This window comes from Canis lupus, chromosome X, assembly GCF_048164855.1.
Source record: "Canis lupus baileyi chromosome X, mCanLup2.hap1, whole genome shotgun sequence".
In the NCBI taxonomy this organism is placed as follows: Eukaryota; Metazoa; Chordata; class Mammalia; order Carnivora; family Canidae; genus Canis; species Canis lupus.
In genome coordinates, this window is record NC_132876.1 from 112,749,129 (window position 1) to 112,768,786 (window position 19,658).

A 19,658-nucleotide genomic window follows, 5' to 3' on the forward strand; every position below is an offset into this window, starting at 1 on the left:
CTCTCTCTCTCAAAAGATAAAAAAGAGTTTAGCTAAACAGTGTTTGTTCTGGCAAGCCTTGGGATAGGAAGATAGAATGATAGAATGGCAGATGGAAGAGGGCCTGGCAAAAGAGAATGGAAGGATCAGAGAGGAGTTCATAATGCAGACCTGGAAAGTGAACCACACATGTATTTTTCAGGTCTCAAAACCTCCATCAGTAGGGCGCCCAAATTCCTCTAACCTGTGGCTGGTGATTGTACTGGGCTGTCTGGTTTCTTCCCTCTTCATTTTCGGGTATCTTCTATGAGAAGATATTTGACAGACAGGAACATCCCAGAGCTAGGAGGCATTTGATACTTGCCTATGTGAGGAATTTCTGATACCCTCAATGAGATCAATTAACGTGGATCTTGGAAAATAGATTTGGACCCCAAGACAGAGAGCAAACTCTCTTCTGTCTAATAGAACTCTCTGCAATGATGGAAATGTTCTGTACATTCACTGTCCAGTAGAGTCATGTGCCTACTGAGCCTTTGACATGTGGCCGGTGTGACTAGGGAGCTGAATTTTTACTTTTATTTGGTTAGTGCTAAGATGGTGGACCATGCAGCTTGAGATGTCAGGAAAGGCCAAAACTACATTATCTTATAAATTCCTTGCAATGAATTCAAACAGTCTATACTTCAAGAAGTTTGCATAAATGCAACTCTTTCCTGTTTTTTTACACATTCCAAATCACAAGGAAGGGGAAAACGTACGAATAGTCTTTTCCATGGAGTCAATGAAGGATCACAATTACAGTGGAACTCCTGTATATGTCTGCCTTTAGGATTCATGATGCCAGCTCCATTCTAGCAGAAATAGCACTGAATAATGATACTGAAGCAGGCACAATATAACCTGGGCATTATATGCTGTCAACATTACATCTAGCTTTAAACTTCACATTTACTGGAAAAAAAAAAAAAAAACAAAACTCTCCTTAACCCTTCTTCTGTGAAGGTCCCAATTCCCTTTTTTTTTTTTTTTTTTTTTAGATTTTATTTATTTATTCATGAGAGACACACAGAGAGAGAGAGGCAGAGACACAGGCAGAGGGAGAAGCAGGCTCCATGCAGGGAGCCCGACGTGGGACTCGATCCGGGGACTCCAGGACCACGCCCTGAGCCGAAGGCAGGCGCTAAACTGCTGAGCCACCCAGAGATCCCCCCAATTCCAGTCTTAAACTCCATTTACATAATACGGAGGCACCTGGTACAAAAATGGGCATCTAGTAGGAAAGACCAGTACATAAAAAGTAGAACACTGTCTGTCCATCTGCCTATCCACTCACCTATCTATCATTTCATCTATCCATCCATCCACCCATCTATTCATCCCCTGAATCTATTTACAGATTCAGAAAGAAAGGTTTTTCTCTTATTTACTCAAACAGTGAGAGCTTAACAGAAAGGAAGAGATAAGAAGCTGGTGACTGTATGAAACATTTTAGAGTATGCTTTCGGATGAATTCTGAAAAAGGAGCAGAAAAAGAATGAGAAGAAAAGTATGCAGGCTCTCTCTCTCTCTCTCTCTCTCTCTCAATAAATAAATAAATCTTTAAAAAAAGATTAAAAAAAGAAAAGTATGCATTAATTAACCATAATTTTAATTAATATTTATTGATCACCCATTTGGTCCAAGGAACCACATGAAGCACTGTGGGAGATATGAGAATATATAAGAAATCTCTGCCCTCAACATGCTTAATAATCTACTTGAAAAGTTAATACAATGAATATACCAGAGGCCAAAAATAGACAAATGAGTGAAATACTTCAAAAGAGCAAGATGAGAGAAGTCAAAGATAATTCATGTCTCAGATAATAAGCTGTATGTTTAGGGGAGGATTAGGAACTTGGGGCTAGAATGGTCCAACTTAGGGCTTTAAGGAGGAAGCTTGAACCATATTCAGAATGATAGGCAAGATGACAGACTAAAAAAAAATTTTTTTTAGAAATAATCTAGCTCAACTCTATTACTTTATAGATGATTCAACTAAGGCCAGAGAGTTAAGTGATTTCATCCAACTCCCTTAAATGGGCAGTAATGGCAGCAAAAGCCTAAAATGGAGGACCATCAATGCCCATTCCACCCATACATCACATGGGGAGTAGAGTCTTCTATGCTGGAAAGGAAAAAGCGTTCTGGAGAGTGGGCAGGACAGCATAAGCAAGGAAGCAGAGCCAGGAACCTGTCAGAATGACCACCACGGACGAGGACATCAGTGCGTGCATAAGAGGAAGAAGGCATGAAAGGAGAGGGCTCCAGGGACCAAGTGTGAAGGTGCTTGAATGCAAGTCTGCAATTGGTCAGCTGTGTGCAACCCAAAATTCTGGTTTCTGGGACTGCCTTGAAGTTTCTCTATGACACAGTGCAGCAGTATACACTTTTCCAGAAAACCATTACTCCTTTCATATTAACAAAGACTCAAGTTCGCCCTGGGGAAAGAAGGACTGCGGAAGGGAGATGGGGATGAGTCCTGGCATCGCTGGTGAACCACAGAGGGCAGGGATGGATGATTATCACTATGCCATTCCCACCTCAGAAACGCTGATTCAGGAGATTTTGGATAGGGGCTAAGAAGCTGTAGAGTTTTTGAGCTCCCCATTGGTTTGTGATGATCATCCAGTCTGAAGGGTCTTCTGGTTCATCCTTTTACCAACCTGTCAAATACAGACTAGCACTTTAGAAAACTCTTTGATTATCTTTACTAAATATATGCCCCCTGTGATCCAGGGATTCCATTCCCAGGCTTAAACGCAAGAGAAATAAACATGTATGCTCCCCTAAAAGGCATGAATAAGAATATCCAGAGTAGGTTATTAGAAACCCTAAACTGGAAACAACCCAATGTCCATCAGTATTAGAATGGATACATAAACTGGGGTATGTTCATACACTGAAATACTGCACAAGAATTAAAAAGAACAGGGCAGCCCGGGTGGCTTAGCGGTTTAGCGCCACCTTCAGCCTGGGGTGTGATCCTGGAGACCCTGGATCCAGTCCCACGTCGTCGGGCTTCCTGTATGGAGCCTGCTTCTCCCTCGGCCTGTGTCTCTGCCTCCCTCTCTCTGTGTGTCTCTCATGAACAAATAAATAAAATCTTAAAAAAAAAAAGAATTAAAAAGAACAAACCTTTCCTATGTGCACCAACACAGATGACTCTCACAGACATGATAAGCATAAGAAATGTGATTCCCTTAATATGAGATTAAAGAACTGGCAAAAATAATCTATGTTAATTGAACTCAGAACAGTGATTGCCTCTCTGTGAGAGTGGATATTAACTGGAACGAGGCCTAAAAGAAACTCCTGGGGTGCTGGAACTATTCTCTATCTCCATCTGGGTGGTGGTTATGTTGTTATGAAGACATAAGTAAAAATATATTGAGCTCCACACTTGTTCACTTTCCTGTACCTAGATCATACCTTATTGAGAAAAAAATATAGATAGAATGTGTGGGTATTTGCCCTACCATGAGGGTTATTATAACTCATGAGGTTATTATAAGACAACAATAGCTTTTTAAAATGAGATAAATAGGGGTGCCTGGGTGGCTCAGTCAGTTAAGCGGCTGCCTTTGGCCCAGGTCATGATCCCAGGGTCCTGAGCCCCGCGTCGGGGACTCCCCACTCAGTGGGAGTCTGCTTCTCCTTCTCCTTCTGCTGCTCCTGCTGCTTGTGCTCTCTTGCTCTCCCTCAAATTAAAAAAAAAAAAAAAAATCTTTTTACAAATGAGATAAAGAGGGCAGCCGGGGTGGCTCAGCAGTTTAGCGCCACCTTCAGCCCAGGGCGTGATCCTGGAGACCCGGGATCGAGTCCCACGTTGGGCTCCTCGTGTGGGGTCTGCTTCTCCCTCTGCCTGTGTCTCTGCCTCTCTCTCTCTCTGTGTCTCTATGAATAAATACATAAAATCTTTTTAAAACAAATGAGATAAAGAGATAAGTACAGTTTTCTATTATTTAATTAGCTCAATACTTATTCTTGTCAAAATTGGTTAGATGCACTACCTATGATTCAGGAGATCCATCAGCCCCTTGAAGCCTTAGCAAAGCATGAAAAGTTAGTTACATGGGAGCTAATAGTAGGGAAGGACACACAGTAACTATAAACTTGCTGAGAACACACCAGAGCTGCCAAAGGCTGTAACCCGGCTTTTGAAAGAGTCTTTCTGCTGATGGGGAATTTGGTCTACTCTGCAACTCTGGAAGGAGTCCCCTGCAGCTGCATCTTTATATTCCACACCCTCGCTCTCCTCTCTGCCCCCCCACCCCCACCCCAAGAAGAAGGTCAACACCCTCTATACCACTGCACCCCCAACCCGGAATCCAAACTCTTATCTTCCCATCAGGAAAACTAGCCTCCTTCCTGAGATGCCTTTGGTCATTAGTAATGAGCCACGGACTTTGTGCCAGCCCCACAGTTGCCTGTCCTGGGTCAACACGGGAAACCGCCCGTGGCCACTAGTACCTGGTGGGCTAATGTCCAGGTTAGAGCAAGCTGGAGGTGAGAGAAACCCTGGCCGGCCGGTACGATGTGCAAACCTTGTCTCCAGGCTATTATTTTTCCATCTTTGAAAATGAACAGTGTACTTCAGGCAGCTAAGTATAAACACATGTCTACAAATACTGATAACACTATCTTTATTTGTCTATTACTTGACAAAGCCAGATCACCTGGGGACTGTTTGTTCCTCTATAAAATGAAAATCCACCACCATATGTATTAAAATGTGGGACATTTTCTTCAGAGTATAAACTTTCAAGAGCTGCTTCTATGCCCCTCCTGGTACACTGTCAAATCCTTATGTATCTTCAACAGCATAACATACAGTGCATTTTAAGATAAAAACTTATAGGGGATCCCAGGGTGGCTCAGCCATTTAGCGCCTGCCTTCGGCCCAGGGCATGATCCTAGAGTCCCAGGATCGAGTCCCGCGTCGGGCTCCCTGCATGGGGCCTGCTTCTCCCTCTGCCTGTGTCTCTGCCTCTCTCTCTCTGTCTGTCTCTCATGAATAAATAAATAAAATCTTAAAAAAAAAAAAAACTTATAGTCTCTGGTTCATTGTTCCAGTTTTTCTTAATTTGACCATATCCTCCACGATGCTTCTGGAATCTATCCACTGCTACATCAAATTTCTAGAGCTCAGAAGTATATGATATAGCAGCATTGTGTGTGTGTGAACAACCTGCAGATATTTTCTGACTGGCTCCTTCAAGCAAGTGTTTTCTTACATAATAGATGCTTGGTAAATGTTCAAAGAAGGAATATGAATCTTTAAGACAGAATAAATGAATTTTTAAGCAACATGTTCACACAGGAAATGCAGTTCACAAATATGAGAATTTCCCAGAATAAAACGCCGGACTCCCTCCCCCCACCAAAAACCCCCAAAGGCACTGTATATGGAAGTACATCAATAAAGATATTAAAATTCAAAATCAAACTTGAATGGAACTTTCTCGAGGAAAGAAAAAAAAAAATCCAAGCAATGCTTGATTTCACTGAAGAGACACTTAGAAAAACCAGCTCTCTGGTTACACAGAGCCAAATACAAAATCAGCTGTGAGAAAAGTTAAATGGCCTGAGAAAAATAAACTTCAAGGAGATGTTGCTTATTTTCTCGTCTTGTTTATTTCTGAAAGAATATTTTGAGGAAGAAATTCAGTGGGACTTTTCTGTTGTCTGAAGACTTGGAATTGGTTCTAAGAAACATTTGCCTGGGGTGTAAACTCTATTAGGTGTGATATTTTTTTTCTCACCAGTCAATTAATTTTGCAGGGAGGGAGAAGTTAGGAAAAAGCAATGCTAAATCGATCTGTCTCCAGAAAATACACGTCAATCTTATGCTCAGAGATTTTTTTTTTTTTCTCATTTGTCCCCTTTCATCCCATCACCCACTCTGTTTTCTTACTTAAACCAATACGTCAAACTCAAGAAGTAATTCCCAGAAGAAAAACGTGCCTGGAAGGGAATCTGTGTTTGAGTAAAACTTCTGGTGCAAACAGCTCCATCTGCCCCAAGCTGGTGGCTCATTTACCAAGGGGTCTACTACCACCCTAGAGAGAATGGGACTTTCCTCCAGAACTTACCTGTCCGCCGAGAGAGCCGTGAGGGTGAAGACAGACACCCCCACGGAGGTGAGCTGTATAAAGGGGATCAGTTTGCAGCCGATCCTGCCAAATAGCCATCTGTCGGCCAGGTACCTGCTGGCGTCCACGGGGGCGCATGTTACCAGGAGGAGCAGATCTCCCAAGGCCAGACTGGAGATGAACAGGTTCGGCACGTTTCTCATGGCCTTCACTGTACAGAAGATCTTGATCAGGGTGATGTTGCCGACGAGGCCTATCAGAATGATGACCCCGTAGATGGCAGGGATGACATAGAAGATCCCTGGGTGGAACCAGTCGTCGTTCATGGGGAGATCTGCACTGTGATTGGAGACGTTGCAGTGCAAAAAGTGGTCCACTTCCAAGTTCAAAAGCAAACAGTCATTCAGAGCCATCCTCTAGGTTCTTTCCCACCTAAAAAGTGCTCTTAGATGCTGTTGCTTAACTTTGATTTTGTAGTTGGGTGAAAATGAGGATAAAAATCTATGCTGGGCTCTTGATCTTCTTTAACAAAAATACTCTGAGTACGTATAATACTATGGCATTCAGAGAGGTCTGGCGCTATTTTGATGCTGGTGCTGCTCTGGTCTTCACCTGACCAATGTGATACATAGCTAAATTCACTAAGTTAACAACAAAACAACAAAAAAGTCAGCCAGAAAGGGCTTAGAATTAAACCCACTCTGTAGCAACTCTTTCTACCCCCATTCTAGTCTGAGTCTCCCTGGCTGCAGTTTACTAAGAACTTTTAGCCGGCTATTTTCACACGGCATTTCCTATCTTTCCTGATAGTTAGAACCTGAAGGTTTAAAGTGGGTAGAAAAAAAACTGCACTGAGAAAGCCTCAAATCCTATAGGCAGGATGCTATGCGCGTCACCGACTTAACCAGCAAACGGCAGCTCTGCGGAGCTGAGGCTCTGCAGAGGAAGCAGGGCGACTTACAGAGAATGCCAGCCCCCTGCTGGACACTTCAATCACTGCCCAGGAGGCTGCTCTCCCCAGATGAGAATCGACCCCGCAGACTCACAGGTGCCCTGGGCCTCTCACTTCCCATGCGGCACCTGTGGCAGGTATTTAATAGGCATTACCAGCCCTCGGCCAAGGCACCGCTAATCTTGCTGATACTGTGCCCACGAATCCAGATAAAACTCACAGCCCAATTTCTCATCTTTTCCAATACGTTAAAGTTGCTATCAAATGAGGTCTGGATCTGAATTAAATGCACACGGATGCACGCGGGATGTCCATGTGTGAGCTGTCCCACCTGCCTTCCCAATGCCTCTTTGAACGCAGCTACTGAGGAAAAACAGGCGGGGGATTTGTGCCTTAAACCTTCAGTGACTGACATCTGGGAAAAGCCCAAGCAGAACACGCACACGCGCTCTTCCCCATAGACTTGCCGGGCCATCATTATTCCCTTTGCCAGGGAGAAATAAAATCGAGAGCCAGCTGCATTCTCAAATCTCAAAGATCAGTAGTCTTTTTCAGAAAAATGGGATTGTTCTCATTGGCTCTAAAAATTACACAAACTGGCATTGTGATGCAGTTATTTGCAGTTTTTTATGGAATGCTCGCCATGTTTTAGAGCGACTTTCCTCTTAAGCCCTAAGTGGGCAATGAACTGAAAGGACTTAGAGTTAGAATACCAAGGAATTGGGGAGTGGAAAGAAAGAACTTAGAGTTGATTGGGTGCCGGAAAAGGCTTTCTGGAGGAGGTACTACAAGTTTTGAGTTTGGACCCTTAGCCAACAACTTAAAAATATAGGACACGGGTTTATCTTCAAGACTTATGTGGAGCCTGCTCTTCCAGCGGCATCACCAGAAGTCAGTTACTGACAGGTACAGCCATTGAAGCTTTGGTTTTTCAGGATCCATAAGGAGTAAAGTAGCTTGCACTTGTCACCAGGCCAGAACCCACCAAAAAAGACTCCAAGTGCATTATGATAATTCCCATTGGCAGGTGACAACACTGAGATGGCCGCCACGCCCTGCCCTTCCACAAATCCAGAGGGCTTGTGCTCCCCTCAGCCAGTAAGAGAGAGTCTGATGCTGCACACCTGGAGTGGGAAGAGCTGCTCTGTCACTGGGTAAGGAGTCAATAACCATGAGCCTAGTGGTGTTGATCAGTTGCTAGCAGTAATACCTTAATAATGCAGTACATGGCTTCTGTGCTTCCGTCTTGACTCCTTCACGTACTGCCTTGGCAAATTGGGTAGGCAAATTACTTGGTGTCTTAAACTTCAAGCTCCTAATCTGTAAAATGGGCATAATTTGTGAAGTTAACTGAAATTGTCCCTGTTAAGCCTTCACAGCACTGGGCACATAGTGAATGCTCAATTAATATTAGCTGCTCTTACGATAGCTGTTACTACTGTTGTGGTTGAGAGAGATTAGTGTTTTTACTTTGGTTTTACTAGCGGTTTTACTTTGGAAAAGTCCAATGAAGTCAGAAGAGGGATTGACCTTGGATCAACTGGCAAAAGGTCCTACTCATACAGGTAAATCAGCAACTCCTCCACTTACTTGAAATACATTGATCACGTCGGCCAGTTTTCAGCACTGTGCAAGAGCCTGAGAAAAAGAATACGAAGATACATGTTATTACAAGATCCGTCACAATCCCAGCTACTCTAGCTCATAGTCAGAGGACCTGGTTTCAAAGAATAATGCAAGAAGCATTTTCATGTAAATTCTGCACACACTTGTTTGTTTTATACCAGATTAATAATTTTGCTTTTTGAAATTGCTATGGTGGCTTTCTTCTCTGACCATTTACCTTTCTTCCTCTCAACGATGATGATTGCTTCTAGCATTGTTTTTGGTCACCAGTATTGGAGGGATTGCCTCATATGAATGATGCCAAAACTCAGAGGAATTCACCACTTGTGGACTAGGAGAGTTAGTGAGGCATCAAACCACCCAGGGTTGTCCTGAAGATTTCTAAACTGCCTGGCTATAATATCATATTAAACCCACCATCTTTGGCCCTTTTGATCTTCTGAAAAATCCCTTGAGTATTGTTTGAATAGAAATAAACTCTGGCTTCTTAAAAAAAAAAAAAAAGTGGCACCAGTTTAGACCCCACTCCCTCCCTAGAATGAAGCAACTACCTTTTCTCCAGAGGTGGCATTTGATCTTAAAGGTTGAGTGAGTGTGTGGCAGGACCTTTGAACAAAGAAAATAGTATGTGCCTAGAATAGAGGCATAAAAGAAAGAGCACAGCAGTGAGCAGGGTACAGCTTTAGGTCCAGAAAGGTCCTGGATCTGAAGAGAGAGGTCGGGGAATGAGCTAGAGGCAGGTTTGGGGGACATCACAATGGATCCTGTACTCTTGTTAGGTTTGGTCCAGGGAACACATTTTTGGTTAACAAAGAAGACTTGTGGATGTTGTTTCCCTTTCTTTCTTTAGACACCCCCCTGGGTGCTGAGTCATTTCTTAATTCCTGGGTGCTGAGCCTCATTTCTTAATTCCAACTGAGCCATAAGTGTTTTTCTAACCATGTAAATTAAGCTGATGCTGATAGATCCTGATTTTTCATGGCTGGCGTTAGCCTTATGTGTTCCACGCCACTGTAGACTGTTCTAATCATATTTTAGGAGTACGGATATATTGAGGTTCAACACCTAATATTTTCTTGGAGGAAGGATGTTTTAAAAAGCTAATTAGAAAATTTTGATGTCATTTCAGCTAATAAGCTATAATGACCCTTTCCATCCCTACCGTTATGTGTCACCTTCTGGGAGATCATTAAACATATTCAGACGTTTGTTTAGCATTTCATTTAATGGTGAACAGGAGATGTTTTTGACTTATGAAAATGACATAGAACAAATATAATACAAAGCCCCTATCCTCAAAGACTTGTTTCCAGATAGGATTGAAGTGTGACTCAGCATCCTTTCTTATGTGTCAGGGCAGGGTGTCATTTCTATTTTGGTCAAGAGAGTCACATTTTCCATTCTTCCAGAAAAGTTGGTTTCCCATGAGACTTGAATATGGGGGTGGGGGCAATGACTTGGTAGAACTTGGGAGATGGTTGGACTTGACAAAAGTAAAGAGAGTGGAGACAAAGTCTCTTCCTACCACCTGTGTGCATGGCACTTTGTCTTCCAGTAGCTGGTATTCTTGGTGGAGTGACGATGAACATACACAGATATGATAAAGTAATTATAGAGTGGGTAGGGTTTGTAGGTGGAGCCAGAGTAAAGAGTAGGGAATGCTTTGGGTCTTTTTAAGAGACAGTCTGCTTGGAACAAAGGCTTGGAGGGGAGTAATAAATGAGAAATAAAGGAGACTGGATCTCTTGGGGGAGACTATATTTAAGGTTTCAGTTTGGATTTTAGCCTGTAACACACTGGTCCTTAAAAAAAAATAATCAAAACTGCCTGGGGTGCTTTTTAAAAATACAGATTCTGAGGTCCTACCCCAGACCTATTGAGTCAGAATCTCCAGGGGTGAAACCCAAGAATCAGTGTTATTCATGATGTCCCCAGGGGATTTGAGCAATCTCCTATGCTGGGGACCAATGATGGTGGCAACCAATGATGCTGGCGGTGTGAGATTCAGAAAGCCTGGCAATGTGACAGCACTAGTGTTTTTCCCTTTGTGGAGGGAGAAGGTGAGCAAGGAAGCAAATTTAGGAAACTGTTGCTAGGAGCCCTTGCTACCAAGTGTGGTCCTTGAGCTAGCAGCATGTGTATCAACCAAGAGTTCCTTGGAAATACAGAATCTCAGGCCCCACCCCAGACCTCCTGAATCATAATCTGCATTTTGACAAAATCCCCAGAGATTCATGTGCACATTATAATAGTCTGAAAAGTGACAATCTAGGTGTTAGGGAGATATGGCAGAAAGGGTTAAGAAACCAGGGCAGGAAGTGGGAGCAGATGGGAAATGAATCTCAAGTTCAGAATGGAACCAGTAATTGGACCAATCTGAAGCTGAATGAAGAACCACGAATTGAGGCTTTTTGCCATCCCTGATAATGGCTGGGAAGTGTCCCAGACTGAGAGACAGATAAGCACTTTTTGCCACAATACAGGGGCAAGAAGCTCATTACAAACATAGGGAATATAGGCAATTAAGAAGCCCAAGATGGTGAATTTTTCTTTTTAGGCTCGTGACTCAGAGAATAAAGAGCAAGGGCAAGGAAGAAGCCACTGTGGAGAAAAATGCTGAATCTGGTTTTAGGTATACTGAGCTCACTATTTGACAAAGAGAAAATAAGGAGGTCAACAGAAATGAGAGCTGAAATCTGAAGTCAAAGAGGTAAATAATTAAGAACACTACCTGAGAACTAGCACACTGAATGCCACATCATAGAAATGTATAGAAAAAGACTTGCCAGGAATCAAGTACAGTCAGGCTTCAAGGACAAAGCGATGTGGTGAAAGTCAATGGGTACTGAACACAACTTCAATGTTACATGGTGGCAGCACCATGGAGAAGCTGCTGAAGGCTGCAGCAGCCCTTGCTTGAGAAGAATCAGAGATGTCACATTTTAGTGCTGCAGCAAGAACAAAAGAGACAGATGACTATATCCAGATCCTGAAAGGTTGGGAGCATTTCAAATTCCCTTCTCTTTTCTTAACATTCTGTGACTTTCATGGGACTTGGAAACTTAGAGGAGAGATCAGGGAAGTCTTCTGAAAAAAAGTCAGGTTTCACTTTGAGCTACACAAAGCTGTGGAAGGAAACGTGGCTGCTCAGAGAAAGCCTAACATAGAAGATCAAACTCTCAGTCAGAGCCAAGGCCAAGAGAACACTGGGCATGGTGGTTTGAAAATATACCCACCAGGTCTTGGTACTCTTCCCCTTAAGAGGTGAAGATTAATTTCCTTCCCCCTGAGTGTGAGCTGCACTTAGTGACTGGCTTCTAACAAATAGGACGAGGCAGCTGTGACAGTGTACAGCTTCCAAAATTAGATGACAAAGGATGTTGCAGTTTCCTTTTTGCACTCTTTCTGAATCACTTGCTCTGAAGGAGGTCAGACACCATACATGAGGACAGTCAAGTGGCCCTTGGATGGTGAGGAACTGAGGCCTCCTGTATATGGCTATGTGAGTCTTGGAAGTGGATCCTCCAGCCCCAGTCGAGCCTTCAGATGACTGCAGCCCTGACCAACATCTTGACTGCAACCTCAAGAGACACTCAAGAGTCAGAGCCACCCAGTCAAGCTACACCCAAATTCTTGATCCATGGAGATCGTGAGTTAACGAATGTTTTTCATTTTAATCCACAGTTTTATAGTAATTTGTTATGCAGCAATAGGTAACATCAGGTACTGGTAAGTAGAATGGATGGAGAAGGTGAGAAAAGAAAACCACCAAAAAGATACACTAAGACAGCAAAGAAATATCAGAAAAGGCAGGTGTTAGAAACCTGAATTGAACCTTGAGTGGTCAGGCAGGGTATGAGGGGGAGAAAAAGGATGGTCAAATCTAGAAAAGTTATGGAGACTAAAATCCATTTGTTGTTCAGTAACACCAAACCTTTTTTTCTAGATAAAACATGTATTTTAAAAATATTGTAAATGGGTTGAACTTTCTTATCCAGACACCATATACCTGGAAATTAGACAACTTATCTTCCATTCCCCTCTTTGCTCAGTGAGCTTGGGCAAATCAAATTAATTCAGTGAACATTAGTTGCCATTAATTCTCCCTCCATAAAACACAGGGGCATTTTCCCCTTGCCTATGCTCTAGGATGACCTGTGGCGTGCCTCGTGCGATGGAGAGTGGCAGCCTCCCTCCGCCCTCAGTCACCTCTCTTTCCAGCTGTTTCTTCCTTTCATCCGGAGAATCCAATCAGTACTGCCCTGGAATCCCTAAAACACATCCCTGTATTATTTCCCCCTCCAATAACAGATCTGACAAGATAAATGTTACTGGGAGGGATTCCTTTTTAAACATTTTATTTTGGGGATCCCTGGGTGGCTCAGAGGTTAAGTGCCTGCCTTTGGCCCAGGGCGTGATTCTGGAGACCCAGGATTGAGTCCTACATTGGGCTCCCTGCGTGGAGCCTGCTTCTCCCTCTGCCTGTATTTCTGCCTCTCTCTCTCTCTCTCTCTCTCTCTCTCTCTGCCTCTCTCTCTCTCTCCTCTCTCTCTTTCTCTCCCTCCGTGTCTCTCATGAATAAATAAATACAATCTTTTAAAAAACCCATTTTATTTTGAAATAACTTTAGGTTTACAGAAATTTGCAACAATAGTACAAAGAGTTCCCATATACCCTTCCCCCAGTTTCCTCTATTGTCAGCATCCACAAAGCTAAGAAATTAGCATGGGTACAATAGGACTATCTGAACTACAGATTTTATTCAGATTGCACCAGTCTTTCTATTACTGTCATTCTCTGTTCCAGGATCCAGTCCAAGATACCACACTCCATTCAGTCCTTATGATTCCTTAGTTTCCTCTTATCTGCAACACTTTCTCAGACTTTCCTGTTTGTCATGACCTTGAAACTTTTGAAGAGTACTAGTCAGGTATTTTGTAGAGCATCCTTCCATTTGGGTTTGTCTGAGGTCTTTTCATTATAAGACAGGGGAGAGAAACCACAGAGGCAAGGTGCTCTTCTCATCACTTCTATCTCAGAGTATGCCTTAGCTGCTGCTGTAATAAATTACCATGAATTTAGTGGCTGAAAATGACAGAAATGTATTCTCTTATAATTCTGAAGGCCAGAGGTCTGAAATGAGTCTTAACGGGATAAAATCAATGTTGGCAGCCCTGCTTCCTTCGGGAGGCTCCAGGGAGAATGGTTCTTTGCTTCTTTCAGCTTCTGGAAGCTCCCAGCATTCCTTGGCAGGTGACTACAATACTCCAATCTCTGCTTTGGTCATCACATTGCCTTCTCTTCTTCCATAGTCAAATCTCTCTCTGCCTCCCTCTTAAGATTACATTAGGCCCACGCAGATAACCCAGGATAATTTCTCCATCTCAATTGCAACTGCAGAGTTCCTTTTGTCACATAAGATGTGCCATATAACATAGACACAGGATCCAGGGATCAGGACCTGGATATCATTTGGGGCCATTACTTGGCCTACCAGAGGCTATGTGATTCATCAGTGGTGGTGATAACCTTGATCACTTGGTTAAGGTGGTATCTATCAGGGTTCTCCACTGTAGAGTTATTATTTGGGGGGATGGGTTCCTTTTAATGATCATTAGTATGACTGTGCTCATCCTAAAGTAATGATGTTGACACTGTGTAGCCACTCAACACCACTTATAATAAGTGTCATACTCTGCCAGACCCAGTTCTAGGCCCCACAATGGTCCCTACTCTTGGAGAGCTAATTGCCTAACTAGGACAACATTTTCAATTTCTTCAAGAAAGCTAGTTTATAAACATAAACAAGCTCTCATTTTAAATAATTAGACACTACCTGGGTGATGACCTTTGATTATATAGAGAGTTTCAGGTCATGTAAAAATGGAAACGAAATTTCTTATGGTTTCTGAAGTACAATTGGACTTTCTGTGACTATTTCCCACTATTATAAGCCCTCTTGGATTTTCTTCCCAAAGGTGGAATATTACCTCACAAGCAAACCAATAGAAATGCCATCGGGTTTCTCATGAGAAAGTCTGTTTTTTTTATTATGTTTCCAGCCAGCTTTATGGGACAGAAAAGGCTGGGATGCACCACTGGACTCTGGGTGCTCGTGTAACCAAAGTGAATTTCCACACCTCACATTTCACCCTTTTCCTTTGGTCTGTAAAATCTACACCATGCTCTTCTCTAAGGAAGATGCTAGGAAACAGGATTACCCATAGGTTTTTCTCCAGATGCCACTGTAGGACTTCAAACCCAGACTGGTTCCATGGGAACTCACACTCGGCATAAAAACTCTGTTATTTTTACTCCTTCAAGGAGGCTCACCTTAAATTAACTCCAATTGTGTCTGAAATATATATTCCACCCCAGGTTCTTCAAGTCACATACTCATGAAATGGAATCGAGAAGTGCACAGGGTGTTTATCATTCACATGCTGCAGAATTCAAACTTTCCCTGGCCCTACCACAATATGTCAGAGGCAGAGTCTTATCCAAACTGCTTATTAGCTGCCCAGCTTTGATGAAATCACTTCTAAATTCTCTATGCTTACATCTTTCTTCATATATAAAAGGGATTTAAATGACATTAAAAATTTCCAGCTTCATCTCAGAGTTGCTGCAGATTCAAATGAGGTAACAAATATGAAGGCACTTAAAAAAGTATAAAGTCCTAAATAATTTCAAGTTACTATGTAGTAAATTATTGATAATTTTTGAGGTGTGATAATACTATTCTAGTTATGTTTTTTAAAGTCCTTATCTTTTAGAGCAGAGGTGGGGGTGGGTTATCAAACTTTTTCCTAAAGGGCCAAATAGTAAATATTTTAGGCTTTACGGCCCATAGGGTCTCTGGAAAAGCAGGCAATGGACAATAATGAATGAGCATGGCTGCATTCCACTAAACCTTAATGATAAAATAGGAGGTTGATCCATGGGCCAGAGTTTGCCAAGCTCTGTTTCAGAGAAATTTACTCAAAATACTTAGGGATGAAATGATATGATAGCCAGGATTTGCTTCAAAATCATTAAGTGGAGAAGTGGGTTGGGGTAAAAATGAAACAGGACGAGTCCTGAGATAATAATGACAGATGAAGGGTATAGGGCAGCTCATGTTATATGTGTCTGTTTTGTATAGGTTTTTAAAATATATATATATAGGTTTTAAATCCTCCACTGATAAAAGCTTGTACAATATCTAAAAGAGAATCTAGTATTAACGGGATTAATAATGTCAACCAAGTAACTATGCACATATCTTTGAGGCCTTGGCTTGTGGCATACATTGGAGCTTCCCATAAGGGTTGCAGGATAATTCTGGCCATTCAGAATAAGCCTTTCTTCTGGTCTACATCAATCTGGAGGCCCAAGATTGAGATGCCACGGAGCACGTATGATTTGGGATAGCACTGACTTCAGATTGGCCAGCAGATGGTCAGCCTAGGAAAATGCCTCTTCGATGCAGTGGGGAAATGGACTGATTTGCTTTTTTTTGCTACTCTCTCTCTCTCTCTCATCCTTTCCCATTCTTCCCCACAGCTGTATTAATGTATTTTTTTTAAAAGATTTTATTTATTTATTCATGAGAGACACAGAGAGAGAAAGAGGCAGAGACACAGGCAGAGGGAGAAACAGGCTCCATGCAGGAAGCCTGATGTGGGATTTGATCCCGGGTCTCCAAGATCATGCCCTGGACTGAAGGCAACCCTAAACCACTGAACCACCCGGGCTGCCCTGTATTAATGTATTTTAAATTCTGCTTGTGTCCTACAGAAGCCAAAAGAGTGAGATCAATTTTTAGTTCAAATTCTTTTCTAAGTAGGCATGCTAAAATGGGACTCTCTATCATGGGGTCAGAGAAACTAGATATGGCTTTGCATATATCCCTGTTTTTCTATATGAGTTATATGGGCTCAAATGATTATTCTAGACCCTTATGCAATAATTCTAGAGAGTGCTTTCTCATACTTCAATGACAGCTAACACTCCATTTCCCATCCCCCCCCACTTGGAAGCTACTATACCAGCATTCACCTTTCTGTTTCTTTTAGCCAGTTTTCCCTTCCTTTTCCTCTAAATTGCTAGTGAATGAGTGATACCGGTTTAAGGGAAGGAGTGAGGACAGTGCACAGGGTGTTTATCATTCACAGCTGGGGCGCCTGGATGGCTCAGTCGGTTAAGCATCTGCCTTCAGCTCAGGTCATGATCTCAGGGTCCTAGGATGGGAGCCCTGCATTGGACTCTCTACTCAGTGGGGAGTCTGCTTCTCCTCCTCACTCTCCCTCTGTTCTTTCTCTCTCTCTTTCTCTCGAATAAATAACTAAAGTCTTAAAGTAAAAATAGAGGAGCTAACAGTGATTTAGATGCTTTATATGGGTGCCCCCATGGAGTCCTTACCCCCACACTATGACATAAGACTATTTACATCCTTTTTACAGATGAGGACACAAGGTATGAGGAGGGGAAGCAATTTGCCTGAACTTACATGGCTAGGAAGTGTGTTCTGATAACTGGGTACTTAAGCATCAGACTCTGTGCCTCTCAGGGGACAAAGCATAGAAGAGACCTCGGGGTTCTCCTGGGAGGTGAAATGGACAGATAGGAAGGAGGAAAAAAGTGTGCTGAAACACAAGTAAGTAGAAACTAGGGATAAATAATTGGGGAGCTGAAAAACAAATGGGAAAAAACACAGAGTCCAGCATCTGTTGTTTCTATTTCTTCCTCAGCAATGGCATCCTGTATTTTTTGTTTTTCTGTTTTTGGGTGGGTTTTTTTTTTTTTCTTTTTTCCTCTAGGGAAATAAACAGGATGCTTAGTTCCTGTCTCATGTCTACAGTTACATTTCTTTAATAGCAAAGTAATTAAGATGTAAAGTGGAGAGAAGCTCACTGGTTCCCAGTGGTGACAGGACCTCAAGTCTTCTCCCTCTTTTGATAAGATGAAACATCTTTATGTTTCCATAAAGCAAATTATGCACCATTTTTCTGAAGGTACTACTGTACTTCCGGGTAACTTTTTTTTTTTTTTTTTTAAGATTTTATTTTTAAGTGATCTCTACACTCAACGTGTGGCTCAAACTTACAATCCTGAGATCAAGAGTCACGTGCTCTACTAACGACTGAGCCAGCCAGGCACCCCCTGGTTGACTCTTAACAACAATGAACATTCCCCATTTCTGATCACATGACAGAGAGGCTACTTGTAGGATCAGAGCAAGACTTGATGTGTTGTTTTCTATTTACCCCTCACACATCCTCCTCCCTGTCCTAATTCCACCTCTGCATCCCTTGTCCAACAGTGAGGATACCACCTTTCAAAATGAACAGCTCAGCCATTCTACTGGGATTAGAAAGAGCTCACTCCAATCATCTAAAAATCCACTCCTTTTCATTCACTTGTGAACTCCACGTTTGATGGTTATGATTGACTATAGTCTCAATTTTCAGGGTCTGTATCATTGGAAGCAATTTCTGAAGCACATTCTCTTTCCCTAATCAAAGGCCTGAAAATATAGGAACCTTGCTTTTTTTTTTTTTTCCAATTTTTGACGTTTCTTTTTTTTCTTGTATATTTTTTGTATATTTTTTATTGGAGTTTAATTTGCCAACATATAGCATAACACCCAGTGCTCATCCTATCAAGTGCCCTCCTCAGTGCCCATCACCCAATCACCCCATCCCCCACCCACCTCCCTTTCCACTACCCCTTGAGGAACCTTGCTTTTAATAGGAGATTGGCCAGACCCCCTTCTGCCCTGCCCCAGGCTGTGAGGCTGAATCACAGGTGATGCGTCATTATGGCTATAGCAAAGAAAGCCTGGTTGTCAAGCATCCAAAAAATAAAAGAATAGAAAGTTAAGAACTCTGAGCAGGTTGTAACAGATGATGTTTATGGGCTTCTGAAGCATTTTGTTTGAGACTCGGTGACTTCAAATGGTCAGAGGAGCAGCACTCAATTAACAATTTTTAAAAACCTTCAATTAAAAAATCATTGAGGTGACAACCCTCAGATCAGAAGACGAATGAGCAGAGGCAATCCGAGCAACACAAACTGTACTCTGGAATAAAAATGCTTTCTGCCCTTTTTCAGAAACGAGGATATTAAAAAAGCAGGGCTAAAGTTCTTCTTTAGATGCAGCTGCTGCTGAGCCTAACCTGGATGCATTTGCCCCTTAAATTCCCACTCTAAACTTTGGGTCTTTTCAAGAGTATTTGTATATGGGAACATGTGCAGTTAGGGGATGGGAGTTACAACTAGCATTTGCTAAGTATTCACTATGTGCCAGGTGCTATTCTAAATGCTTCCTTCACTTTTGATTTTCACCCCATTAGGTAAGTATGTACTATTATTAGTCCCATTTTAAAGAGCAGGAAACCAAAATCCAGAGCAATTTTTATAATTTACCCAAGATTAGCGCTAAAGCCAGATTTTTAACTCAGGCTATCTGCAAGCGTCCACTCTCTTAATACCATGTTAGTTCCATCAGATTTCTAGATAAGAATTCATGCTATCTGGAATCAAATATTTCTTAGATTTCAAAAAGAACCTCCCACCCCCCCCCCGCCCCCTTTACTATCTGAGGAAACTGAGACCCAGAGAAGTTAAGAGCTGGCTACTGTAAACTAATGTTGAGTGGTGGTCAATCAGAAATCAAGTCTCCTGTGAGCTTACCTCTTTCTCTTCTTCCATCTCCCATCCATAGTATTCTCCTAGGAGGCATTTCATTGGAAGAACCTGGAATTCAAGGAGAAGCACTTCTCAGATCTTCCTTCCAGACAAAATGTGTTGTTCAGCTACAGGGAGTATGGTTAGCTGAGAACTTCCAGGTGTTCAGTTCCTTCAAGATCCACGTTAACTTTTGAGCTGAGGCCATGGAATGAAGTCTGATCAATATACTCAACAGGCCTAGTGGGGGAAAGAGAGACAGGGAAAGATTCTTTGCTTCTGCCATTGATAAA

The 19,658-nt window shown here is 42.3% G+C and overlaps 1 protein-coding gene and 1 long non-coding RNA gene across 3 annotated transcripts in view; both read right to left on the reverse strand.

Moving 5' to 3' along the window:
- GRPR (gastrin releasing peptide receptor) overlaps positions 1-7,664 on the reverse strand; it is a 37,294-nt gene extending 29,630 nt beyond the window's left edge. For both annotated transcript variants that reach the window (XM_072815408.1, XM_072815409.1), the window contains exon 1: positions 6,117-7,664. In XM_072815408.1, coding sequence (XP_072671509.1) covers positions 6,117-6,529 — 413 coding nt within the window. In that variant the 5' untranslated portion in view covers positions 6,530-7,664. The remainder of the gene's footprint in view (positions 1-6,116) is intronic.
- Positions 7,665-7,825: 161 nt separating this feature from the next.
- On the reverse strand, positions 7,826-19,603 carry LOC140628286 (uncharacterized). Its single transcript, XR_012026596.1, has 3 exons — positions 19,372-19,603; positions 8,659-8,706; positions 7,826-8,388 (listed from the first exon to the last, which is right to left on the reverse strand). It is a non-coding gene; the product is annotated as an uncharacterized lncRNA (long non-coding RNA).
- Positions 19,604-19,658: the final 55 nt, after the last annotated feature.